The 27,718-nt window shown below is 36.7% G+C and overlaps 1 protein-coding gene across 1 annotated transcript in view; it reads left to right on the top strand.

Moving 5' to 3' along the window:
* TBK1 (TANK-binding kinase 1) overlaps positions 1 to 27,718 on the top strand; it is a 66,778-nt gene that overhangs the window by 14,140 nt on the left and 24,920 nt on the right. Inside the window, exons 6-12 of the mRNA XM_006886053.1 lie at positions 2,777 to 2,937; positions 15,299 to 15,409; positions 18,743 to 18,922; positions 19,931 to 20,127; positions 21,055 to 21,113; positions 21,502 to 21,593; positions 26,930 to 27,031. Coding sequence (XP_006886115.1) covers positions 2,777 to 2,937; positions 15,299 to 15,409; positions 18,743 to 18,922; positions 19,931 to 20,127; positions 21,055 to 21,113; positions 21,502 to 21,593; positions 26,930 to 27,031 — 902 coding nt within the window. The remainder of the gene's footprint in view (positions 1 to 2,776; positions 2,938 to 15,298; positions 15,410 to 18,742; positions 18,923 to 19,930; positions 20,128 to 21,054; positions 21,114 to 21,501; positions 21,594 to 26,929; positions 27,032 to 27,718) is intronic.

The raw sequence follows: 27,718 nt of genomic DNA on the forward strand, positions 1-27,718 counted from the left end.
AACAACAACAACATCAAGGGAATTAAATACTAATTTCTTAGAGACATTATTTCTGCTAAAAAGTGTAAAAATTTTGGAGCACTTTTATGTCCTTTAATTTTATTAGCAGTATTCTTCTTTAAAAAAATAACTCTTTAAAAAATAACACTTTTACATAGCCATATATAAACTGGGAAATGACTATTTTTAATCACAGCAGCAAATGTAGTATGATCTTGTTATGAACCTATCCCCTCTAGTGGAAAATTCATTATAATTCTGAAATAGAAAATTCTGTTTGAGCAAGTTATTTATTGAAAGAGCCAAAGAACCATTGTAAGAAACTTAGCACAAAATAATGAAACTCTGAAAGGATCTAATTTGACTTACTAGAAACCTCTGTGGTTCAAAAGTTTACAGGTTTACATCAGTGTATTGTAAAAAGTTAGTAAATGTTTGAAATACCTAGGAAAGTATCATACTTAAAAGTAAATACATTATTGGAAAGCTTATAATTTGTTGATTGTTCATAACTCCTGGTTTTCTTTCAAGAACTTTAGATTCTGTGACTTTTTTTCAGTTCAGTTCTACTGTTACAATACAAAGAAGATTGTCTTACTGCCCTTATAGACTATACTTTCTTTCGGATTTTTCCAAGTCTAGCATGAAATGTAGTTAACCTTAGAGTGTTTTCTTAAATGTGTTGGAAAGGATCCATTTGTTCCCAAGAACTAGTACAGTATCATCTATGTTTAAACATATGGTTTATCTAACAGACTGTTTTGGGTTTTTTTTTTTATGGTTAACTAATAGAATGCTTTTCTGGTGACTACATCTCCAGTGACCCCAATAAGGCTAATCCTCTGAGTTGAATCTAGAAAATGTCATTTTCGTGTTAGAGCTTATGTGACTTGCTATGATGGATTGTATATGAGAGATAAGGTACCAGAATGGATGCTGCCTGGATGGTTTTGGATATAATCAGTTGACTAGCTAGAAGGTGATGTTATTTACTTAGAAGACATAATAAAGAGAAACTAGTAGGAAGGCCAACAGTCTTATTTTGGGATATTTTCAGTTCAAGTTGGCTTACATTCAGAAAGATCATAGAATATATAAATCTGGAGCTCAGAGCAGGAAGGTGTTTTGAAAGTTAAAAGTGTATGAATGATAACTTCATGTCATGACCTGAATAATAGATGAGGAAATACAATAATAAGTGTGCACAACTATTTTGAAAAGCTTTGTTGTTGGGGAAAGCAGAGAATTGTTACGTAGCTGAAGAATGTTGTTAGATCAAATAAGCATTTTAAAAGTGGAAAATAGCAAAAGATGTTTATAAATTGATAGGAAATAACCTCAGAGGGGAAATTGGTATACAAAATAAAAGGAGTGATTGCAGGAGCTTATTCCTGGAATTGGTAAGGCTATATGATAAACTCCACAGCACAAATTGGCCTTTGATAGGAGCGGTTCCGTTGTAACTAGAAGGTAGGTCTAGAGTGTGACTACAGATGTGAGTACTCTGTTGTTGTTGTTGTTGTTGTTGTTGTTGTTATGTGCAGTTGAGTCTCCTGTGACTCATAGTTACCCTATGAACATCAACTCTGAACCCTGCTCTATCCTGTGCCAATCTTACTGTCTCTGACATATCTACCCCATTACCCCAGTCACTGAATCCATCTCATGAGGGTCTTCCTCTCTTGTGTTGTCCCTCCACACTCCCAAGCATGATGTCCCTCTCCAAGGACTGGTCCCGCATTGCAACATGTCTAAAGTATGTCAGACGAAACTTCAGAATCCTTGCCTCCAAGGAGCAACCTGGTCTCACCCTCTCTAGGATGAACCTAGTTGCTCTCCTAGCAGTCCAAGGTATATTCAATACTCTTCTCCAGCACCACAGCTCAAAGGCATCAATTCTCCTTCTATCATCCCTAGTCATTGTCCAGCTCTCTGATGCATAGCAAGTAATTGAAAAGACCATGGCCTGTATCAGGCACACCTTAGTCTCTAGACTGACATCATTGCTCTTCAGTACTTCGGAGAGGTTTCTGACAGCATACTTTACCAATGCAATTCATCTCTTGATGTCCTGCCTACTGGTACCAGGAGTGTTGGTTGTGGAGTCAAGCAAACTCGAGTTGTTAACAGTCTCAAGTTCTTCACCATCTATCATGATGCTGCCACTTTTCCCAGTGGTGAGAAGTAGGATTAAGTAGGTACTTTAGTATTTGGTAAAAAGTATAAGGGAGAGTTGATCTCTTATTGCTCCCATTTCTCTGGATGAAATAGGAATGAAGGTCAAAATTGGCTGTCAAAAGACAATGTTTGGAGATTTATGGAGAGAAAGATGAGTAGTAGTCTTTTCAGAACAGGACAACGAAATTATTAGAAAAACAGAATGTCTAGGCTTTATTAGCTACTCATTGGACAGCATATTACAAGAAAGCACAGCTTAATGGGTTTTTTAATTTATTATATACAATGTTATACATTTTCTTTAATATCATTAATTACAATTGACCAGTGCAATTATTAGCAATGTCTTATCAAACCCCCATTGGACCTTGCCTTTCCCATCACTCAGACTTTCTATTTATTCATCAATCTTTGCTCCTGTCTCTCCCACCTCCCATCCTCTTCAGCCCTGCAAGATTGATTCTATTTATGTGTAAATCTTTCCCTAGTCTTTTTTTTCCTGTCAATCAGTTGTGCATATTTTGTTCCTTATTGTAAGTATAAAACAATGTCTGATAATAGTTTTTTAATCTTTTTACATTTTTAAAAATCTCTTTAGCATCCTGATATGTATGAAAGAGCGGTGCTAAGAAAAGATCATCAGAAGAAATATGGAGCAACAGTTGATCTTTGGAGCATTGGGGTAACATTTTACCATGCAGCCACGGGTTCACTGCCTTTTAGACCATTTGAAGGACCTCGACGAAATAAAGAAGTGATGTAAGTCATTTTTCCCAGCTAAAATCACAAACTTACATGTATTTTTATTTTTTCAGATACATTTCTAAATTCATCATTTGTTAATCATGTGTGCTAATGAAAATTCATTTTGTGGTTTTCCTGATATGTTAAGCTGTTTAAGATCAGTATGACCTGTGAAATAATACAATTTTTCATATTATGTTTAAATGTTTTATAGACAATGTATAAGTGGCATCTAGTATTTGACTAACCATATTATCTCTTTTTTTAAATGTTTATCAATATAGAATCTTTTACACACTTTTTTCCCTTTTACACACTTTTAAAAGTAACTTTGTGTATTTTATTTCATCACACCGCTTGTTATTTAGCTTTGTATATTCATCAGGATTTTTCCTCCACTGAAATGAAATAGAATTCATTCTGTGAAGTATTAGAATCCCCACCAGATCTTAAAGAAAGAAAATTGTTAACCTGAAATTATTTCTTTTCCCATTTTGCAAAAAGAATCTTGCCAATAATAATCTTAAATAATTTTTTTCTAGAATCCAGGTTTGGCCAGACACTGAATACATTCCACATATATAAATAAAAATTTAGTATAAATACAAGTATATTAGTACTACTATAAATTTATGAACTGTCGTAGTAATTAGGATAATTTCTGAGAATAGAAACACTTTATGAAATAAATGAAGGAAGAGAGATATTTTTAAGGGATATTTTTAATTACATATGTCTTTTAACCATACTTCTTTTTTACTTATTTTTTAACTCTAATTAGAGTGAGAGTTCATAGAGGAGATTTGTTTCTGTTTAACAGTTTGCCCACATTTTGGTTCATAACATTAATTCCTGTCCCCACAGTAAAACAGCACTCTTCTGCCCTTGTTTCCAGTTTCCATTCGTTGTTCTTTCTTAGCCCTTCCAGGCTTATATGCCTATATCCTGGACAGTTTCTTCCCTTTTGATCTTGTATGGTTGATTATCCAAAAGAGGTTGTTCCTCCTTGTTTGTTACTCATCACTTTGTAGGCTTGTCTATTTGGCTGAGAGTTGAGTGATTTTAGTTCTGACTTGAGGGATCACCAAAGGCCAAGGTCTTGGACTTCTCTTTATTTCAGAAGAAATTAGCAAATTAACTTTCTTCGTAAGAAACAGCCAACCCACATAAACATATAACCCTAAGATTATGAACATTTTTTAGTTTAGTGAATGGTTATGACTCAGAATAATAAACACAAGAGTAAACTTAACATAAGGAGCTCTGGTGGCCTAGTGGCAAGAAGCTGCATTGCAATTCCAAAAGTACGTGGTTTGACTCCGTCAGCTGCTCTGCGGGAGAAGGATGGGCAGTCTTCTTCTGTGCAGTTATTTGCTTCTGAAAACCCACCAGAGGGTCTCCTATGGGCCAGTGCTGACTTGATGGTTGTTGGTGGTGTTTGTTATATGCCTTAGAGTCTCACCTGCACCTCATAGCAATGCTAGGTACAACAGCTCTGAAGCCTGCCCTATCCTAAGCAAGTTTCACTGACTGACACACTTATACCCCAGTTATTGTATCAATCCATCTCATATGGGATCTTTCTCTCTGTCCTTCCACCCTTCCAAACATGATGTGCTTTTCCACAGACCAGTCCCTCCTGGCCACGTGCCCCAAGTATGTGAGACAGTGCTTCAATGAACTTCTTGTTGTTGTTCTTATATGCTCTTGAGTCAACTGTGACTCACAACGATCCTGTGTACAACATCCCTAAACCCTGCTCTATCCCTTGCGAATCTTATTGTCTCCAACACACCTACCCGCATTACTCCAGTGACTGAATCAATCCATCTTATCAGAGGTCTACCTCCTGTACTTTACCTCCAAGCTCCCAAGCATGATGTCCCTCTCCAAGGACTGATCCTGCCTTGAAACATGGCCAAAGTATGTCAGATGAAGGTTCAGAGTCTTTTCCACATAAAGGTTCAAAAGATACGGAGGTAGGACAGATCCTTAACACATACCCTTAACAATTTTGAACCATGCAGTGTTTTTTTGCTCTGTTCTGACTACTGCCTCCTGGTCCAAGAATAGGTTTTGCATAAGCACAACCAAGTGTTTTGGGATTCCCATTCTTCTCAGAGTCAGCCACAGTTTGTTGTGAAACACATAGTCAAATGCCTTTGCATGGTCAATGAAATACAGATAGATAATCCTTTGGTACTCTCTGCTTTCAGCCAAGATCCATCTAACATTAGCTACAATATCCCTAGTACCACGACCCCTTCTAAACCCAGCCTGCACCTCAGGCAGTTCTCTGTTGATGTGCTGTTTCAGTCATTTTTGGATAATCTTCAGCAGATTCTTGCTTGCATGGGATATCAGTGATACTGTTTGATAATTTCCACACTCTGTCAGATCACCTTTCTTTGGAATGGGAACAAATATAGATCTCTTAACATTTTATTTAATTATATCTCAGATAATTAGGGGAGAAGTATAATTTTCATTTTTCTGGTTTGATGAAGTATAAAAAGTTCAGATAATAGGATGCTGTTGATAAAATCTAAGTATTTTGTAAATGTTTGCATCAAGGACAGTAAACAGATTTCATGGGAAGAAAACATTGATTATAACTTCATCTTGAACCTTCTTTATGGCTGTGCCTTTTTTATAAAATTTCTTCATTAACTAAGATGAAGAGTCCATTTATACTTTTCTCAATAAAAATAACTTGTGCATAATGAGGCCTTGAGCACCAATGCACGTAGGCCAAATGAGCTGTGGGAGGATATAAAAAATATTGTACATGAAGAATGCAAAAGATCATTACAAAGGCTGAAGAGGAAGAAAAGACCAAGATGGATGTCAGATGAGACTCTGAATACTGCATTAGAATGCTGAGAAGCCAAAGCCAAAGGAAGAAATCAAGAAATTAAAGAGCTAAACAGAAAATTTCAAAGGGCAACTCAGGATGACAAGGCAAGATACTATAGTGAAATATGCAAAGACCTGGAGTCAAAAAATCAAAAGGGCCAAACTCGCTCAGCATTTCTTAAACTGAAGGAGTTGAAAAACAAATTCAAGCCATGAGTGGCATTACTTAAGGTTGATTTGGGTAGAGTGTTAAATGATCCAAGAAGCATTAAAAGAAGATGGAAGGAGTATACAGAATCACTGTACTAGAAGTAATTGGCAGACACAGAAGAATTTAATGAAATAACTTATGAGCAAGAGCCTGTGGTGATGAAGGGAGAAGTTCAAGTTGCTCTGAAAGAATTGGCAAAAAACAAGCCTCCAGGAGTTGACGGCATACTAGTTGACTTATTTCAACAAATAGACACTTCCCTGGATGTGCTTGCTAAGTTGTGCCAAGAAATCTGTAGGATAGCCAGCTGACCAACCGACTGGAAGAGATCATTATTTGTTCCCATTCCAAAGAAAGGTGACACAATAGAGTACAGAAATTATCAAACAATATCATTAATATCACATGCCAGCAAGATTCTGCTGAAAATTACCCAAAAACAGCTGGAACAACACGTCAGCAGAGAACTGCCAAATGTGCAGGTTGGGTTTAGAAAAGGTGGTGGTACTAGGGATATTATAGCTGATGTTAGGTGGGTCTTGGCAGAAAGCAGAGAGTACCAGAGGAATGTCTTATCTGTGCTTCATTAATTATGCAAAGACTTTTGACTGTGTGGATCACAAGCTTTGACTTACTCTGAGAAGAATGGGAATTACAGAACATTTGATTGTGCTTATGTGAAACCTATACTTGGACCAAGAGGCAGTTGTCAAAACAGAGGCAAGGAAACACTAAATGGTTTGAAATAGGGAAGGTGGTTCACCAGGGATGTAGTCTGTCTCCATACCTTTTCAATCTGTATGTAGAACAGATCATTCGAGATGTTGGCCTATACAAGGAGAAATGTGGCATCAGGATCGGTGGAAGATTCATCAACAACCTGTGTTATGAAGATGATACAGCCCTGCTTGCTGAAACTGAGGAGCACCTGAAGTGATTGGTGCAGAAGGTCAAGGACTACAGCCTTCAATACAGATTGAAGCTCAACATCAAGTAAACAAAGATTCTCACCAATGGGCTGATTGGTAGCATCAGTATGGATGGTGAAGAGATTGAGATAATTAACAGATTGCTTGGCTCCACAGTCAACACTCTTGGTACCAGCAGCCAGGAAATCAAGAGACAAATTGCATTGGGAAAGTCAGCTGTGAGGGACCTCTCCAGAGTACTGAAGAGCATCATCAAGCTAGTAACTAACTTGCACTTGATCGGAACTATAGTCTTCGCAATTGCTTGCTATGCGTTGGAGATCTGGACAGTGATAGGAATGATAGAAAGAGAATTTGATGCCTTGAGCTGTGATGCTGGAGAAAAGCATTGAATATACCATGGACTTCTAGGAGAACAAAAAGGTTTGTCCTGCAGAGGGTGAAGCTGGGCTGCTCCTTGGAGTCAAGGATTCTGAAGCTTCGTCTGACATACTTTGGGCATGTTGCAGGGAGTCCTTGGAGAGGGACATCATGCTTGGGAGGGTGGAAGGATAGCATAAGAGAGGAAGACCCTCAATGAGATGGATCGATTCAGTTATTGGGGTAATGGGAGTAGATGTGTCAGACAATGAGGTTGGCATAAGATAGAGCAGGGTTTAGGGCTCTTATACATAGGGTCACTGTGAGTTGCAAGTGGCTCGACACATATAACAACAACATAACGTTCATTAGAATCCTTAATGGTACAAATGATAAAGCACTCACCTGCTCCCAAAGTCTGGTGATTCAGGCCACCCTGAGACTCCCCAGAAAACAACACTGGTGATCTGCTGCCAAAAGGTCAGGGCCTTGAAAACCCCATTTTTTCCACAGCTGCCATGAGTCAGAATTGACTTGATGGCATTTGACATTGAATCATACTCTTATCTGCATGTCATTGGATTCTGACTAGACAGTGTTTCCCCATACTACACCTATGTATGATAGGACACACTGCCCAGACCTGCACCATCCACAGTCCTTACTATATTTGAGCCCATTGTTTTAGCCATGATGTTAATCTGTTTATGTGAGGGTCTTCCCTTTTTTTAATCTCTGGTCTTCTGCTTTACCATATATGATGTCCTCCAAGCATCCTTCCTGATAACTCATCCTTCATGATAACATGACTGACTGAAGATTATAAGACAAATTTTTACTGTCACTGTCCTAATTTAAGTTTGAATGCACTGTTTTTCACAAAAGATTCTTCCCATTTCCTTCACCCCAACAATGCATCGAATTGTGTAACCATATGATTAACACCCTGCCTCCCCTCCATCCACACCCCTCTATTTCTACCCTTCCCTCTGCCTTGGATCCTTATACTCATTCTACAGTAACGGTTTTATACAGTATTTGTCCTTACAGGACTGAGTTAGATCACTCAGCATAATGCACTCCAGTCCCTCCCAAGTTAGGTAGTAATTTAAAAAATCATTGCTCCTGTATGCTGTGTAGTTTTCCTTTGTATGAAGGTACCATAACTTTTCAGTCTGTTCGTTTGTGGTTGGACATCTGCGCTGTTTCCATGTTCTTGTGATGGTGAGTAATGCTGCTATGAACATTGCTTTACAAGTTTCCATTTGAGTCTGAGTTTTCATTTTCTTGGGGTATATTCCAGGCAGTGGAATATCTGGGTCATAGGGAATTTCTATGTTCAGCTTTTTGAGGAAGCACCAAACTGCCTTCCAGAGTGGTTGTACCATTGTACAATCCCACCAACAATGTAAAAGAGTTCCTATCCTCTCCAATATTTACAACTTGCTGTCAACTTTGCCACTGCTACTGGAGTGAGATGATACCTCATTGTGGTTTTTTTTTAATACTAATAAATTTTTATTTAATGAATGTTGCTTTGTCTTTTAATTCCATTGTCCATCAATATCACCACAGTTCCTCCAAAGCTTGTATAAGATTCATCTTCAAGAGAACTCTTGAACCACTACCCTTCCTTCAATATAGATTTCTGGAGGTCACCACATGCTTCTGTGCAATACTGCCACTGGTCAGAGCTGTCACATTTTGTTTCCATTAGGCTGCGTGCTGATATGCTTGTTCTCTCCTACTATTTCTCCGTATTAGTCACTCACTTCAGGGTCATTTTAGGATACCAGTACTTTCTACTTCTTCATTTCAGTGACCCTGTATGATGAATGAGTTGATATCCTATTAATTCCTATGTGGACAATAACAAAGATTTAGAATCCTTAAAAACCTATAAAAACTAAAATATAAGTTATCTACACAAAGGTATGTCTTTTTGCTAAATACAGCTCATTGTGGTTTTAATTTGCATCTCCGTTATTGCCACTGATTTGGCACATTTCTCCATAGGTCTGTTGGCCATTTGAATTTCTTCTGTGAAAATTCTTTCCATGTCTTTTGCCCATTTTGTAATTGGGTTATTGGTCCTTTCCTCGTGGAGGCCCAGGCGTAGTCTATAAACTTAAGTTATGAGACTCTTGTCTGAGATAGAATTGCCAAATGTTTGTTCCCAGTCAGTAGGTTTTCATTTCACCCTGTTGGAAAAAGTTTTGATGAAAACAGGGATTTAATCTTTTGAAGGTCCCACTTATCAGTTTTATCCTCTTCAGATTGTACTTTTCTGTCAGTTTTTTATATCATAGACTAGGACTTCTAAGCTAGATCCCAGTTTGTCTTTTAAGAACTTTATATGGTTTGGGGCTTTACTCCCAAGTTTCTTATCTGCCTTGATTCATACCATTTTTGCTTTTTGCAGGTAGCAGTCCTGTTTTGCCAGCACCATTTGTTGAAGAGGTTGTCCTTTCCCCATTTGATAGGTTTTATTTCTTTGTCGAATATCACTTGACTGTAGATAGCTGGGTCTATTTTTAGGTTCTCAATTATGTTCCACTGATCTGTGTGCCCCTGCCATGGTACCTGTCCCATGCTGTTTCGGTTACTACCTCTGTGTAGTAGGTTTTGAGGTCAGGGAGTACTTTGTCCCCCACTTCATTTTTGTTTCTCAGAAGGCCAACATCATAATTTAAAGACCACAGTTCTACTTCAGTTTTCCTTATTCATTGTCTGCCTCTTACATACATACATATGAGAACTGTTTGAAAATACCATGACTTGGGTCATAGAGACCTTAGTCCTAAGATAGTAGCATCTTTGCTTTTATAACCCTTTAATGAGGTCTTTTACAACAGATTAGTCCAGTGCAGTAGTTTTTTATTTCTTTACTACTGTTTCCATGGGTATTCACTGTGGAGCCACATGAAATAAAATCCTTAATAGCGTCATTCTTTCTTCATTTAGAATGATATTGCTTATTCCAGTTATAAGAATTTTTGTTTTCTTTATGTTGAGACATCAGACATACTAAAGATGTCTATGGACGTTCATTGGTAAATTATTCAAATCCTCTTCATGTTTATAGAGCAAAATGTGTCAATTGCAAATAGCAGGTTTTTAATGAGTTTTACTTCAATTTTGATGCCCCATTCTTTTTCATGTAGTTCAACTTCTCTTATTATTTGCTTGGCTTACATATAGAAGTATCTTGCCAAGGCACTGAGCTGCATGTACCTTTGCTTGTTTTAAACCACAGGGTAGCCTGTTTTATTTGAACATCTGCTTCTTGGTCTATGTGTAGATTCCACACAAACATATGAAATTATTTGGAATTTTCATTCTTCTCAGTATTATTCATAACTACTAAAAATGCACACAATTGAATACTTTTGCATAATTAATAAGGCACAACAAAACATCTTACTGGCATTCTCTTCTTTCAGCCAAGACCCATTTACTTGTTCCATATATTCTGGATTTAGCTTGAATTTTTGGCAGTTCACTATTAATATACTTCTGTCTTAGAGAGGATGAAACCAAGCTTCTCCTTGGAAGCTAAGATTTTGAAGCTCTGTCTCAGATACTTTGGGCACATGACCAGGAGAGATTGGTCGTTGGAGAAGGACATCATGCTCAGGTGTATGGAGGGACAGTGCAGAAGAGGAAGACCCTGGAGGTTATGGATTGATAAAGTAACTGGGACAATGGGGGTTTAATATGTCAGAATTAGTGAGACAGGCTCAAGACAGGGCAGACTTCAGGGCTGCTGTACATAGAGTTGCTGTGGGTTGCAGGCAACTTGATGACAGCACATAACAATAACAGCTGCTCTTGCATTATCTTTAGCACGTTATTACTTGCATGTAGTATTAATAATCTTGATAAATTATTTCCATATTCTGATATGTCACTTTTGGGATGAACACAGATGAGAATCTCTTCAAGTGGGTTGACCTGGTGACAGTCTTCCAGATTTTTTGCATAGACAAGTGAACACTTTAAGTGCTACATCCATTACTTGAAACATCTCAGCATTCCATTGATTTATAGAGCCTTGTTTTCAGCCAGTGCCTTCAGTGCAGTTTAGACTTCTTCCTGCAGTACCATTGACTCTTCATTATATGCTACCTCCCAAAATGGTTGCAGGTTGACTAGTTTTCTTTTTTTGGTATTGGGGGTGTGTGTGTGTGGCTTTTTTGTACGTTTTTTTTTTTTTACTCTGGGTGGAGAGATTCTTTCCAGTTCTTCTTTTGATGGCTTCTTGTGTGGTTCATTATTTTGACCTTATTAGATTGTTCATTTTTGCAACTCAAATCTTGAATTTTCTCCTCCATTCTTTTAGCCTGAGAAATGCTGAGCACTTTCTTCTCTTTTGGTTTTCTACTTCTAGATTTTTACACATTAAATTATAACTGCTTTTCTTTGCATCCAATTTAAGCCAACATGAATGTTATTTTTAGTCTTAAGATGGATTTAAAAGTTGTTGCTACTTAATAAATAAGTCATAACTCATCTTGTTCTGGGATTCCCATTCTTCATAGAGTTAGCCACAGTTTATTGTGACACACACAGTTAAATGCTTTTGTATAGTCATTGGAACACAGACATTCGTCTGGTACTCTCTTTCAGCTAAGATCCAGCTACCATTGGCTATAATATCCCTAGTACCATGACCTCTTCTAAAACTAGACTGCACATGTGGCAGTTCTCTGTTGATGTGCTGTTCCAGTAGTTTTTTAATAATTTTAATTAGGATCTTGATTACATGTGATATTAATGATATTTTTCGATAATTTCCACACTTTGTCGCATCACCTTTATTTGGAATGAGAATAAATAAGGATCTTTGTCAGTCTGTTAGCCAGGTTGTTGTGCTCCAGAATTCTGAGAAGAATGGGAATCCCAGAACACTTTATTGTGCTTATACAAAACCTGTACTTGGACCAGAAAGCAGTCTTCATATCAGCAAGGAAACACAGCATGGTTCAAAATCAGGAAAGATATACACCAGGCATGCATCCTTTCTCCTTATCTTTTCAGTCTGTATGCACAACAGATCATCTAAGAGGCTGGGCTCTGTGTGGGGAAGAATGTGGAGGAAGAATCAGGATTGGAGGAAGACTAATCAACAAGCTGCATTATGCAGATGACACAACCTTGCTTGCCAGAACTGAGGAGAACCTGAAGCATCTGCTGCAGGTGGTCAGAGATTGTAGCCTTCAGTTATGGATTTAAGCTCAACAGCAAGAAAACAAAGATTCTCACCACTAGGCCAATGGCAACATCATGATAGATGAAGAAGAGATTGAGATTGTTAACAACTTCAGCTTGCTCGGATCCACAATCAACACTCTTGGTACCAGCAGCCAGGAAATCAAAAGACAAATTACATTGGGAAAATCTGCTATCAAGGGCCTCCCCAGAGTACTGAAGAGCAATGATGTCAGTCTAAAGACTAAGGTGTGCCTGATCTAGGCCATGGTTTTAACAATTATTTGCTGTGCATCAGAGATCTGGACAGTGACTAAAGATAATAGAAGAAAAATTGATGCCTAATAGAAGAAAAATTGATGCCTTTGAATTATGGTGCTGGAGAAGAGTATTGAATATATCATGAATTGCTAAGAGAAATAACAGTTCCATCCTGAAGAGGATAAAATTAGGCTGCTCCTTGGAAGCAAGTATTTTGAAGCTCCAGGGATGGACCAGTCCATGGAGAGGGACATCCTGCTTGGAAGGGTGGAGGGACAATGCAAGAGAAGAAGACCCTCAATGAGATGGATTGACTCAGTGACTGGGCATAATGAGGGCAGGTGTGTCAGTGACTATCAGAATGGCTCAGAATAGAGCATGGTTCAGAGCTGTTGTACTTAGGGTCATTATGAGTCAGAGTCAACTTGACAGCATATAACAATAACAACAACTTGATTATTTTGTTTAACCACAGAGTACCAGTTATAGTTTGCTTGTCACCACAATCAAAACTCTTAGTAGAAGCAGCCAGGAAATCAAGAGACAAACAGCATTGGGAAAGTCAGCTGTCAGGGACCGCTCCAGAGTACTGAAGAGTAAAGATGTAAGGCTGGAAATTAAGAGGTGCCTAATGTCTTCGCAGTTGTGTGCTATGTGTCAGAGAGTTGGATGGTAACTAGGGATAATAGAGAATTGGTGCCTTTGAGCTGTGGTGCTGGAGAAGAGTGTTGAATATACTATGGACTGCTAGGAGAACAAACAGATTTGTACTAGAGAGGGTGAAGCTGGGCTGCTCATTGGAGGCAAAGAGTCTGAAGCTTCATCTGGCATACTTTGAGCATGTTGCAAGGAGGGTTCAGTCCTTAGAGAGGGACCTCATGTTTGGGAGGGTGGAAGGACAGTACAAGAGAGGAAGACCCTCGATGAGATGGATCGATTCAGTGATGGGGGTAATGGGAGTAGGTGTGTCAGAACCAGTGAGATTGGCACAGCATAGAGCAGGGTTTAGGGCTGTTGTACATAGGGTCACTATGAGTCACAAGTGACTCGATGACACATAACAATAACAAACAATAACATTAGAAAAGTTCTTTATTGATGCTCAATTCAACTTTTACTCACAATGATGCTAATACATGCTAAGAGGTACCTCAAGTTGTAATGACTTTTACGTTACTAATAATTTATGCATTATAAATTATACTTTGTTGTTGTTGATTGCCTTCGTGTCGAGCACGACTCATAGTCATGAACAACAAAAGGCTTGAAGCCTCTCTACAACTATCAACATTTAATCAAAGTTCATCATTTCCGGAGGCATGTTGTTTAGGAAGTGGATGCCACTCCTCCTTCCAAAAAATCACACATCATAGCATTTTTACTCCTTAAGCCTATTTTTATGTTGTTTATGTGTTTATATGTAGATCTTACCAAAATTAGTTGATTTTTAAGTATTACGAATTCTGCAAAATTTTATTCTGCTTACTTCTTTCTTTGCATTAGCCTTACCTATTTTTCCAGAGAGATTTCTTTTCATATGAGTGAGGTATTTCTTCCTCTTCTGGTAGAATATGTAAGATGCTGCTGCAACAGTTTCTATGTTTGTGATTCGGTAACATTACTCACATTTCGCCATGTTGTACAACTGTCACCACTGATGAAACTTAACTCTTCATACTGTTTTTCTCCTTTGAAAAATTTAGTCTGAAATCTTGCTTACCTAGTCGGAGGAAGCTGCATACAGATCCAAATCAATCAAGCTGGTTTGGTTTGACTAAAAAGAACACTTTAGTTAGGTTATTTCTATATTCCATCAGAAATAGCATATATAATCTTAGGTGAAATCCTTTAGTATTATTTTACATTTGATCTGGATAAAGTTTTATTAAAGGTATGAAGCTCTTTAATTTCTCTCCCACTTTTAGGTCTTTTTAAACTATAGGCTACTGTAATTGAATTGCTACTCTTCACTTGGGTTCATTTTTCATTTCATCACTGTCATCAGGAATAAAATGACGTTTGCGTCTTAATTTTGATGTATGCATCAATTTCTGTATGTTTACATAGCTTTTCAGTGTGCAGATAAAATCTTTCTGGTAGCATGCTGTGACAGCATAACGTCTTTTCTGAAGCATTTCTAAAGCCCTGTTGGCTGTACCTTTGGGTAATGTGGATAAGAAGAATTAGATGGATTTTCATGGTCAAGAGACATTCTGTGACTTAACATTTTTATGTGTGTGTTTGCACAATATTTTCAGATGAAAAAATATTTTTGTTGGAAACATCAAGATGTTATATGGCACTCTGAAAGCCCAAATGAAAATAAATTATGGCATATATAAAATACTTCTGCAGCCTCTATTCTGCTTCAGTTGAAGTCAAAGCGTCTTGATTGTTTATAGTTTCTGTGAACAACAGTTACAAAAATTCATCTAGTAGATAATTGAAGGTATATTTGGGGAAGTATTTTCACATTAATAAATAAAACACATTAATAGGCCTTGCAGTAATGAGCTGCTTATTTTATTCTATTATTATTCCTCCACAGGTACAAAATAATTACTGGAAAGCCTTCTGGTGCGATATCAGGAGTACAGAAAGCAGAAAATGGGCCAATTGACTGGAGTGGAGATATGCCTGTCTCTTGTAGTCTTTCTAGGTAAGCACAGTGTAGCAAATTCTCTTTTGTATTTTGATATTTGAAATGAGGGTTGACTAACCATCATAAATACTCCAGTGCTTAAGTGTAAGGTTTCTTAATTTGCGTTTATGTCTATTTTTAAAAGGATGTTTTAAAGCATATGTTATGAGTGTTTTTTAGTTCTTTTTCTTTGTGGTGATATAAAGATTTAGCCTGAGCTAGTTATCTCTCTTAAGACCAGCCAGAAATCCAAACATATTTGCTGTGGAGTCAGTTCTAACTCATGATCACCCTCAGTTGGGTTTCCTCAATCTTTACAGGAGCTGACGGCCCATCTTCTTCCCTTGGAACAGCAGGTGGATTCAAACTCCTCCCCTTTCGGTCAGCATCCTAATACATAATACTCTATGCCACTAGGGCTCATTCTTAAAACAACAGGCATATATTGGGACTGCTCATCTCTAGTCTTGGAATTTCTGCTGAATGCAGTAGAGTCCTGCTCAGAATCTCAGTATCTTTTATCATTGATGATGAGTAGTGATGTAGTTAATGAATAAATTTCTCAACAGTCAGCAAGTTTAATGTTCCCTTTTTTTATAGTTTTCCGGTTATTCAAAATGTGAGAACAGTGATTTTCTAGTACTTTCTCCAGAATCTCAACTATTTATAGATGGGTCTTTATTAATTAACAGGCTGATTGAAGTAAATTATATTATCAGGTAAAAATTCAATTGTCATTAAGAAAGAATTTATAATAATTTAAAAGTAAAGATAAATTATTTTCAATATCTCTCCAGAAATTAATCCAAGACAACTTGCCAGCATTAAGAATTTATGGTTCTGAATTAATTTCTATTTTCCCTGAGGATGGTAGTTGTGCAGTTATTAAGTGTACATACACACCCAGGATAAGTTGTGGATGCTTTCTGTGTGACTGAGAATATATGAGTAAATATCTAAAACAACTTAGTTAAGTTGTAATTTTTTTAAATACTGGGGTTGTATACATTCGTTTAGATCAAAGTTTCCAGTGTTAAAATTATTTGAATTATTTTTATAATGTAAGGTTTTAATTATTGTGAAAGGGAAAAATTAAATTATACCATACAGCTAGACTTACCAAGAGAAATTCATTGTTATAGAGAAAATTTTTTATTTAGGAAATACTTAGTCTTTACGGTCATGAATCAATACTGATAAAATATAAAGATTAATAAAATATTAAGGGTCTATTAACACTTTGTGATTAATTATTTTATTGCCAAAAATAAAAAATAGTTTCACAATCCCAACCACAGTGTACCTATTTTCTGGAAGGCCTGTTATTCTAATCAGTTTTAGCACACAAGTGTTATAAATACTTGAATAAAAAATGCTTAGCTACTGGAAAGTACAATGTGTTATATTTTGGTTTTTAATAGTAAAGTCTTTAAGTGCTACAAATCAGGAATGACAGCAACTACTAAAAGCCCTATGGCTGCAAAAAAGATAATCTATCATACATGCATTGTTCAAATCAGGATAGAAAATCTAATTCAGCTGGTTTACGTGAAAAAAGAGCAAGTATGACTTCATAATTAAAAGTTCATAGTTCACTTGAATCCTAGAACTCAGACTGTGCCAGCAAGACTTAGTCTCTTTCCATTTTTTGTCTCTACTTTTCTCCTCTTTCTCTATGCACTAAAGCTCATTCCTGGAATCCAGGGTGGGTGCTGACATTCCTAGACTCAGTTCTCGTAGCTTTCAAAGTCCAATGAGAAAACAGACTTTGTTTCCCAGAAATCCATTTTCATTAGGTAGTTCATACTACCGAACCCACTACCTTGGTCTAAATTGGTCTCAGTAACCATGCACTGTAGGGCCTGCATCCTGCAGAGGGAGTGGAGTTAGAGAATAAAGATGTATGGGATTCTGACAGAAGAAAGAGTAGTCAGTGCTTATTAGGCAAAAATGAAAATGTTACCTACTTTAGGGAGCTCTGGTGGCTTAGTGGTAAAGAATTGTGCTGTTAATACAAAGGTTTATGGTTCAAATCCACCAGCTGCTCTGCAGGAAAAAGATAGGCAGTCTCTTCCCCTGGAATTTACTGATTTTGAAAATACACTGGAGGTTCAGCTATGGGTCACTTCCAACTCAGTTGTACACAACAGTATACTTTAATAAATCGGTAACTGCAAGGAATGATTTTGAGTGTTTTATAATCTAGTGAAAAGTTATTGTGAGAAAAAAATAAGTTTTCCGTTCATCTTTGTAAAGACAAAAGTTATTCACTGCTATATTGGCATCATTTGATAGCTATTTTAGGGAAAAAAGCAATATCTTTTAAAAAAGTATATAAAATGAGTAAATATTTAAAGATTCGATACTAGAGAGCTGTAATATAAATAATTTTGAGGAACACCCATGTCTGGACTTTCAGCCAAACAATAGAAAGACCTAAAGAGGAACAATAACATTAGGAATATATATGCACTCCATAGACCAAACTAGCTATGTGAGGGGAAAGGGTTGCATTTTTCCAGGAATAAAGTTCAAAAGACAGAAGGGATAAGAAAGAAGGTAAAATAGAAATGGTAAATTTACATTGTGGAAATTATAATCAGTATCATGACAAATCAAAATATGTACAAATGGTTGAATGGAAAACCAATTTTCTCTGTAAACTTGCACCCAAATCACAATAAAATGTCAATTCATAAGAAAACAAAATAGATAGATAGATAGGTAGATAGATAGATAGATAGATAGATAGATAGATAGATAGATAGATAGATATGGTGATAGTGAAAAATTTTTTTTCATTTCCTTTATGCTAGAAATCAAACTCTGACTTCTTAGCCTTATAAACACATGATTCTTATCAACTGATTTCACTTGAATAGCTGTGTATGTAAAATACTTGTGTTTGAAAAGTAAAACTCAAGAAAGAAGAATCAGTAAAAGATAAAAACACTATCTGTCACCCCACCATAACAGTTACCCATGGTGGACAGTGTTTGGTGGAGCTCCCAGTTTAAGACACATTTGGGAAGCAGGAGTGGCATCCACTTCCTAAAGAACATGCCTCTGGAAATTCTTATGAACTTGGAGAAATGACAATAGTTATAGAAAAGCTTCAAGTCTTTTGTTCATAGAGTTGCTAGGAGTCGTGCTCTACTTGATGGCAATCAACAACAATCACCTCTAGCTCATTAGAATATAGGATTAAACCAAGATTGACTTTCTGAAATGTTGGCAGATTTTGAAAGTTTTTTTTTTACTCCTACTAATTATTTAATAACAGTAATAGTAGTTCCTTTAATTTATTGGTAAATGTTCACTCTTTAGTAATTTTTCTCAATATTGTTTTAGGGGTCTGCAAGTTCTCCTTACCCCTGTTCTTGCAAACATCCTTGAGGCTGATCAGGAAAAATGTTGGGGTTTTGATCAGTTTTTTGCAGAGACTAGCGATATACTTCACCGAATGATAATTCATGTTTTTTCTCTACAACAAATGACAGCACATAAAATTTATATTCACGGCTATAATACGTAAGTGCCTTTTGTATTTTCTTCTTGTTTAAAAATGTTGTGTCATATGATAAATTTCTTGAGGAATTAGAGAGGAAAAGGAAAAGACACCTCATCTTTACCACAGGCAACCACTTCCTTCTTAGGAGATTGTGTTTTTGTGCTCCTTCTTTTAATTGGTGTCATCTCCCTAAACTCTTAAAAACCATATGTATAATAGATTCAAACCTTATCTGATCCTGAGCTGTCCTTGGAAATTTCTGCTGTGCTCTTCAGTCATGGTCAGTCCATCTTGTTGAGGGTTGTCTTCTCTTTTGTTGGCCCTTACTTTTCCAAGCATTATATCCTTTTCCAAATACTAGCCCCTCCTGATAGCATGCCCAGATTATATGAAACAGTCTCTCACCATTTTTGCCTCTAAAGATCACCGTGGATTCACTTCTTCCAAGACACCTTTGTGCTTAGTCGATTTCTTTTCACTTATTTTGAACTAAAAATGCTAGTAATTTAAAAAATATTTACAGCGTACATCTTAGAGTTAGTATAGTTTTTACATGTATATATGACATAAAGGGATTTCTGGTCATGAAGTGGTAAAAGAGTTCCATTGCTAACCGAGAAGCAGATGGTATCTGTTATTCTTAGATAGGCTTGCTCTGAGTCAGAAATGACGTGCAGACACCTAACACCGTTAACAGTCTAACTCCAAAGTCCATGTTCTTAGCCTCTGTGCTATGTTGATTCCCCCTTAGTAAATATTAAAAATACTTCCTATTGTAAAAAAAATGTACTTTCTATTGTATTAGATTCCAGTCGTAACTTATTTTCAGATTTCTCTGTAGAAAGTTAAGTGGAATTTTAAGTTTAACGTATTTTATGGTATTCATTTAACAAGACATATAGACTAAACATGATCATAGACATGTATGTCTAAATAGATGGTGTGGTTCTCATCAGTAAAAGAGAAGGTGCTTTTTACCTTTCGTTTCATCTCCAGTTATGTTGTCCTTTCAAAATTTTCCCACACAGTGCTACTGTTTTTCATGAGCTGGTATATAAACAAACCAAAATTATTTCTTCAAATCAAGACCTTATCTATGAAGGGCGACGATTAGTTCTAGACCCTGGAAGACTGGCACAACATTTCCCTAAAACCACAGAGGGAAATCCTATCTTTGTAGTAAGTCGGGAACCCCTGAGCATCACAGGATTAATATATGAGAAAAGTAAGTTGACATTTTCCTTCGTGGTGGTATTACCAGCAAATAAAGAGTAAGAGTGTTAAAAAGTTTGTTTATTTCTTTGATGGCATTGATGCAATAACTTAATAACTATTAAATTTTGTAAACTACTTGAAAGATAGTAGTAAAATTAAAAATTAATTAAAAAAATAATTGAAAGATAGTAGTAAAAAATTTTAAAAGCTCCATAATTTAGCTTTAGATATTTTTGTTTCATATAATAGTAAAATTCGTTGTCATTACAGCTTATATTGTAGCACTTTGCTAACAAATAGTATTTTGTATCTTCATAAATTTTAGCAGATACTTACTGAGTAAGGAGCCCTGTTCACATAGTGCATTGCATGTTTGACTACTAACCAGAAATTCAGCAGTTCAAGTCTGCAATTTGCTCCATACGATAAAGATGTGTAGTCTTCTCTCAAAAAGGTTTACAACCTTGAAAACCTGCTGGTGGGTCATTCTTCAGTCAGAGCTGACTTGACAGCTCACTTATTGTATGCTCAGTGTGGATAAGATGCTGTATGAAGATTTGGATTCTAAGAACAATTAAATTGCTCCTTTGGAATCTTTTATGTTAATAATTCTACTAAAAAACAAATTACTCATTTTAGAATTTCTATTTGAATCATTAGCATTTGATTTAAAGAGAAATATTAAACTTGTGTTGAAGTTTAGTTAAAGAAAATTAAAATCTGGAAATCTTGGAGCTACTTGTTAGGAATGAACCATATTGTTTCTAGTTGATTTATTAAAACCAGGAAAAATGGTTGATGATATATTTTTCTTCTATTAATTTAAAATGCTGTTTGCTATGTAAAGATATAAAGGATAAAGTTAATTTATCAAACATTCTTTATTTCTCATTTTAAGTATTTAATTTCTTATTTCATATTTTATTTCACATTTCAGTTTCTCTCCCTAAAGTGCATTCACGTTATGATTTAGATGGCGATGCTAGCATGGCTAAGGTTAGTATTTACTTGTATTACTTTGTAAAAATTTGAACTTACTCTATTAATAGTGGAAACAATATAAAATATCTTGTCTTTCTATGCCTCTATGATACAGAAAATTATTTGTTAAATTGTTCTTGTCTTAGTTATTTATCAGTTTTCTTTCTAGCCTTACTTGAATTTGTTATACAAAGTTACTACTGAAACAGTGCTTGTTAATGTTAAGGGTAAAATATTTATTATAGCTATATGTGTTGCTTGCCTTTAGGAATTGGTAGTTTCTTTTGTTTTTTTATTTATCTTTTAGAGATGCATAATTGTGAAAATTTTTGTTTAAGACATTTCTCTTAACTGTAAACTTCAGCAAGCCCCAAATAGTGACAATTGTGTGTTTCTTCACTAGGCAATTACAGGGGTTGTATGTTATGCCTGTAGAATCGCCAGTACCCTACTGCTTTACCAGGAATTAATGCGAAAGGGAGTGCGATGGTTTATGTAAGTAATAGCTTGAAGATTAATCTTCACATCACAAAACAAAACCCAAATCCATTGCCATCACTTCCCACTCAACAGTGATCCTATAAGACAGAACAGAACTGGCCGTGAGGTTCCAACACTATTATCTTTTTTGGAAGCAGACAGACACCACTTTCTCCCTCATTGCAGCAGATGGGTTCAAACTACTACTGCACAGCCAGCAATCCTTCAATCTCTACATGTGGTTGTTGTTAAGTGCCACTGAGTCAACTCCCACAACCTATAAACAGCAAATATGTACCCTCTCCAATCATGTGTCCTGATCATCTCTGATACACTTGAGCCCATTGTTAGAGTAACTCTGTCAGTCCATCTTCTTAGAAGTCTTACACTCATTCTCTGACCCTCTGCCTTACCCAGCATGATGTTCTTTTCCAAGGAATGCCCTCCTGACAACATGCTCAAAATATGTGAGACATACTTTCACCATCTTTGCCTCTAAGGAGTACCTTGGTTGCACTGCCTCCAAGCCAGATTTGTTCTTGTTGTTGTTAAGTGCCACTGAGTTGAGTAGGACTCTTGGCAACCTTATTATGAGCAACAGATATAAACTCTATCCTGTCCAATGTCATCCTTATCATATCTGATGTACTTGATCCCATTGCTGCAGCCAGTGAGTCAGTCTGTTTCATTGTGGATCCTCCTCTCTTTCACTGACCCTCCACCTTTGCAAGCATGATGTCCCTCTCCAAGAAATAGCTTCTCCTAAGAACATGCCTAAAATACATAAGATGAAGACGCTTCATCCTTGCTTCCAAGGAACAGTAGAGTTACTGCACTTTTTTTCAGACCTGTTTTTGTTCTGTTGATCCATGGGACACTTAGCGCCCTTCTCCAGCCTCATAATGCAAAGGCATCAGTCTTTCTTCTGTCATTCTTATTCATTATCCAGCTCTGAGATGTATAGTAGATGATTAGAAAGATCATGGCTTGAAAGAGGTGCATCTTAGTCTTTAACATCATTGTTCTTTAGTACTTTGGAGAGGTTCCTAACAGCAGACTTTCCTGTTGAAGTATGTCTTTTGATTTCTTGTCTGCTTGTTACCCATAGTTCTGATTGTAGCCCATATAAGATTGACATTGACAATTTCATATGATTTGTTCAGGACACATACTGAACAGGTATGGATGAAGGATACACCCCCTGATGCATGCCTTTGTTGTTGTATACTATTAAGTCAGAACTGACCTGTAGCTGACCCTCTGGCAGGTTTTCAGAGGCATTTAATCACAAATGAGGAGATTGCCTATCTTTCTCCCACAGAGCAACTGGTGGCCTCAAACTATGTGCCTTGGGGATTTCAGCGCAGCTTCTTGCCTTTCAGCCACCAGGGCTCCCTGATGCATGCCTTTAGGCTTCACTAAATAGCTGAAAACCATCCCATCTCCAACATCTCTTCTGTTTAGGTGAGGTGTTTGATTTTTATTATATACTTGTTTTATATGTAGTTTGCAAACTATTTTAGCAGCTATTTTTTTCCCATTAACCTTATAAAAGGTTTCAGTATCTTGTGAAACAGATAGGACAAATAGAATCTGAACTAAAAAACTTAAACCATTCTGTAGAATATGGTAGCACTAGTTCCTCTCTCAAGAACCTCCCTGTTGTCATTTCTCTGTCACAGAAAACTGTGGAATTGTTGTAATCCAGTACAAATACGTGTGTTTCTAGGATTTTCTTCTTGAGATCTTCCCATTTCCCATATTTTCCTCAAATGGAGTGTACTCACCTGTTTTAACATCATTGTTGAGATATAATTTATATTATACAGTTCACTCATTGAGCATGTACAGTACACATTCAAACCACATATTAAAAAAATTAAATAAAATTTACAATACAAAAAAATGGCCATTAGTTTGTTCATAGAGTTGTACAATATCACCATTATCTAATTTTCAAAAATTTGATTGCCTGAAAAGAAATTCTATACTCATTAGTAATCATTCATTTCTACAACTTCTCGGCTCTCCAGTCTACTGTTGTGCTCAGTGTATTTTCTGTCTCTAGATTTGTCTTTTCTGGGTTTTCATATAAATTAAATCAAACTGGGAGTAGACACTGATTTAACAAGCATTTTAAAAATTGTTTAATTTTTTTTTAATGAGATCATGTAATATACTTCTTTTAAGTCGGAATATTGATCATCTTAAGCATTTTCTGTTTTAAAGTGACTTAGAGAGGGAGCTCTGGTGGTCTAGTGGCAAGAAGCTGCACTGCGATCCCGAAGGTATGCAGCTCGAATCCACCAGATTCTCTGCTGGAGAAGGAGGGGTAGTCTTCTCCTATACCAGTCAAATCTGATTGGATGGTACACACACGAAAAATAATAATTAAACAATTTTTTAAAAATGACATAGAAATGTTTTGTGGATTATTTGCTTTGACATATTTGTTTGTTACACTTCATGATTTATAGATGATCTCTTTCCATTTGCTAAGGTGAAGAGTAAATACTTTTTTTGAGAATCATGTCTTGTGAAAGAGTAGGGGTGGTATGGGGGCAACTGAGTCTGAACTCTTTTCATCTCACAAAGAACAGCACTCTCCATTGGCAGCATCCACAATACAGAACTAACTCCTCCGAGGTCACACATGTCCAGCAGGCTCCCACACCTACTTCTGCTAATTCCAACACTAGTCATACTACTTGTAGTTAACTACACAGAACTCTGCTCAAGGTTATGGAGTTAATTAGGGAAGTAAACAGCTTCTAATTTAGGTTGGCAGCAGGACATAGTTCCTCACTCAGGAAACTTCTCAAGTATACTTCAGTTCACGGCTTAGGTCAGTGCTACCATGTTCTCTTAGTCCTGCCAATTTTGGTATCTCCCCAACCCCTTCCTCACCAGTCCTCCAGCAAGCTTGAGCAAAGCCCCTGGACTCTGGTTCTGTGGGATAGCAGTCCTAGGTCATCTCTGTCTCATGTCAGTCTGTAGTTTCCCGCTGTGATTACTGGTGCTGTCCTGTGATTTCCAGTCTGACTGGTGCAAGACTCTCTGGCCCTGAAAGAAAAATGCTGCATTTTCTGCTTATTCTTTCTTGCTGGTAGTGAGAATCCTACCATTGCCACTACACTTATGCAGTTTAAACTTGGTAAATACGTATCCTGTTTCACGTTCTCTCCTAGTCATGTAGTAAATGTCTAAACTGATGGCTAAAGCCATTTTGAACAACCGGCCTATGACACCATATGTCTGTAGTTCCACCCAACATCATTTGAAACTTTTTAATATTGTCCACACATATTGGCATTGTGACTAAAAGACGCTGACAAGTGTGTTCTCTGGACTCAGCTCACTGTTCATAGTGCCCTTGAGCTTTAATGCTTGTGACAATTTGTGTATTTCCTCCTTAACATCTGTCCTCTTTTCAAAAACATACGTGAAGCCTTTCATCATTCTTGCTGTTCTGTTGCTGCTTATCGAAAGAAAACAGTAATTGTCTTCTTCCTTTTGCCTTTATGTGAAACCCATGCATTTGTTTTTATAGTACTTTATGGGGGAAATGTGAAACAACACAGGAAGCATCAAAAGAAGATAGATGGACTGCTCAGTTACCGTACTACTAAGAATGAGTTGGTCTTCACCTATTTTAGGAGGTTTCATGTGATCAGGAGTCCATAGTATTGAAGGAAGGCATTCAAGCTACACAGAAGGCATTGGTGAAAAACACTTCTACCAGATTTGATGGAATGCCAGTTGCAATTTTTAACAAATGGATGCCACAATGGAGATGCTCACTTGGTATCCCATGGAATTTTGAAGATAACCACCTGGCCCCCTGACTGGAAGAAATCCATACTTGTACCCATTCCAAAGAAAGGTGAGCCAACAGAATGTGGAAATTATTGACTGTTGATATCACACACAAATGGTCCTGCTGAAGATAATTAAAAAACAGTTAGAGCAGTACATCAATAGAAAAGTGTCAGAAATTTGGGCCAGATTCAGTACATGGACTGAAGGGTACCACACCTGATGTCAGAAGGATCATGACTAGAAGCTCAGAATATCAGAAGTTTACCTGTGTTTTAGTGACTAAGGAAAGGCATTTGAGTGTGTGGACCCTAACAATTAATAGGTAATTTTGCAAAGAGAATTCCAGAACACTTAATTCTATTCATGTGGGACCTGTACAGAGATCAAGAGGCAGCCACCCAAATGGAACAAGGGCGTAATGTGTTACTCAAAATCAAGAAAGTACTTCAGGGTTCTATCCTTTTTTCAAACTTACTACGTCCGTATATTGAGTAAATAACCTGAGAAGCTGGACTCTATGAAGTGAAATGTGGCGTCAGGATTGGAGAAAGAATCACTAACACCCTGTAGTAGTACACACTCTTTGGCTTCCTGACAGCACAGAATACGTAAAGCACTTAATGACGATGATCAAGGACTAATATAACCTTTAGTACAGATTAAGTATATTTTTTTTAAAAAAAATTCTTATGACTGGTAAGCACCACCATGATAAACAACACATTGAAGTTGACAAGAAGTCCTTTTTATTTGGATCACAGTCCAGTAATGTTCATAGAAACAGCAGTCAAGAAATCAAGCTGCATGTTACATCGGGGAAATCTTGCAAAGCATCTCTTGAACGTATTAAGCAGAAATACTACTTTGAAGATTAAAGTGCACCTATAATTTAATCCATGGTGTTTTTAGCCACCTCATACAACTGCAGAAGTTGACTATGAGTAAGGAAAAGCAAAGGATTGTTGATGTCTTTGGATTATAGCTTTGGCAAAGAGACTATATCAAAGACTGTTGGAATAATGAACAAAATTTGGCTTGTAAGAAGTACAGCCAGAATGCTCCTTGCAAGCAGGAACGATGAGGCATAGTCTTGCATACTATGGGCATGTTATCAGGAGGGCCAGTCCCTGGATAAGGGCAACATACTTGGTAAAAGAGAGAGTCGTATAATAAAGAGGAAAGAAAAAAAAAAAGAGGAAGGCCTTCTATGAGATGGGTTAATACAGTGACTTGCAACAGTGGGGTGGAAGGAGGGGGACATAGCAATGATGGTGAGGATGATACTGGACTGGGCAATGTTTTACGCCATTGTACATGAGGTCCCTATGACTCAGTTCTGACTCAGTGACATTTTACCACCCAATCACAGATACACATCATAGAAATATTTTTAATTAAAATATTAATTACCTTTGATAGTATCTTAAGAATATTCTTATAAAATGTATTTGAACAATAGTATACTTAATGGTAGAAAAAAAGGAATTCCTTAGATAAACTAGTAGGGTTTGTTTTGTTTTTTTTTTTTTTAGTGAATTAACTAAAGATGACTTTAATGAAGCAGTTCACAAAAAAACAGAAGTTGTGATCACATTGGAATTCTGCATCAGAAACATTGAAAAAACTCTAAAAGTGTGAGTAAATTATTTTCTTAAAGTAGTGGTTAATATGTTAACTATTGTTACATTTTTACTTCTTTACTTATCTTTGGCAGAATGTAACCTATAGTGTAAATGTTTGTACTAAATTATTAAATCAGTCACTACTTTTGGTATATAGCATGAGGAGCACCTTAGCTTAGTGGTTACTTCATCACAGAGCAAAAATGCAGTTTCTTGATAAGAAATAAGCAACATCTCTTTAGTGGGATTTTTCTTCCTCCTCCTAAGGTAGAAGATAATATGCAACAGAAACATCTTGCAGTTACCTTGTAAAACTGAAACTCTGGATAGAAAAGTATAAAACCTATTCTGGAACTGCCTTTCGATGGTATTTTTAAGAATTTTAGGAGTCATATTTTAGTTATTGGCTTTGTCATCTTGTCTCTGAAGATGTCATGAAACAATAGTTCTTCCTTCTAGAGTATATAACTTACACTATGAAAAAAATACAAGTGAAATTAATATATACTCTTGACCTCCCTTAATATAGAACTCTGTGAAGTTGTTTAGATTTTCTTTTCAATTTTTTTTTTTTTTAATTTTTGTGTGTGTACCATCAAATCCGATCTGACTGGTACAGGAGGAGATTGCCCCTCTTTCTCCAGCAGAGCATCCGGTGTATTCAAACTGTATACCTCTGGGATTGCAGTGCAGCTTCTT

The sequence above is a fragment of the Elephantulus edwardii genome, unplaced genomic scaffold, assembly GCF_000299155.1.
Source record: "Elephantulus edwardii isolate Elephantulus edwardi_28Jun2011 unplaced genomic scaffold, EleEdw1.0 scaffold00047, whole genome shotgun sequence".
NCBI classification, from domain to species: Eukaryota; Metazoa; Chordata; class Mammalia; order Macroscelidea; family Macroscelididae; genus Elephantulus; species Elephantulus edwardii.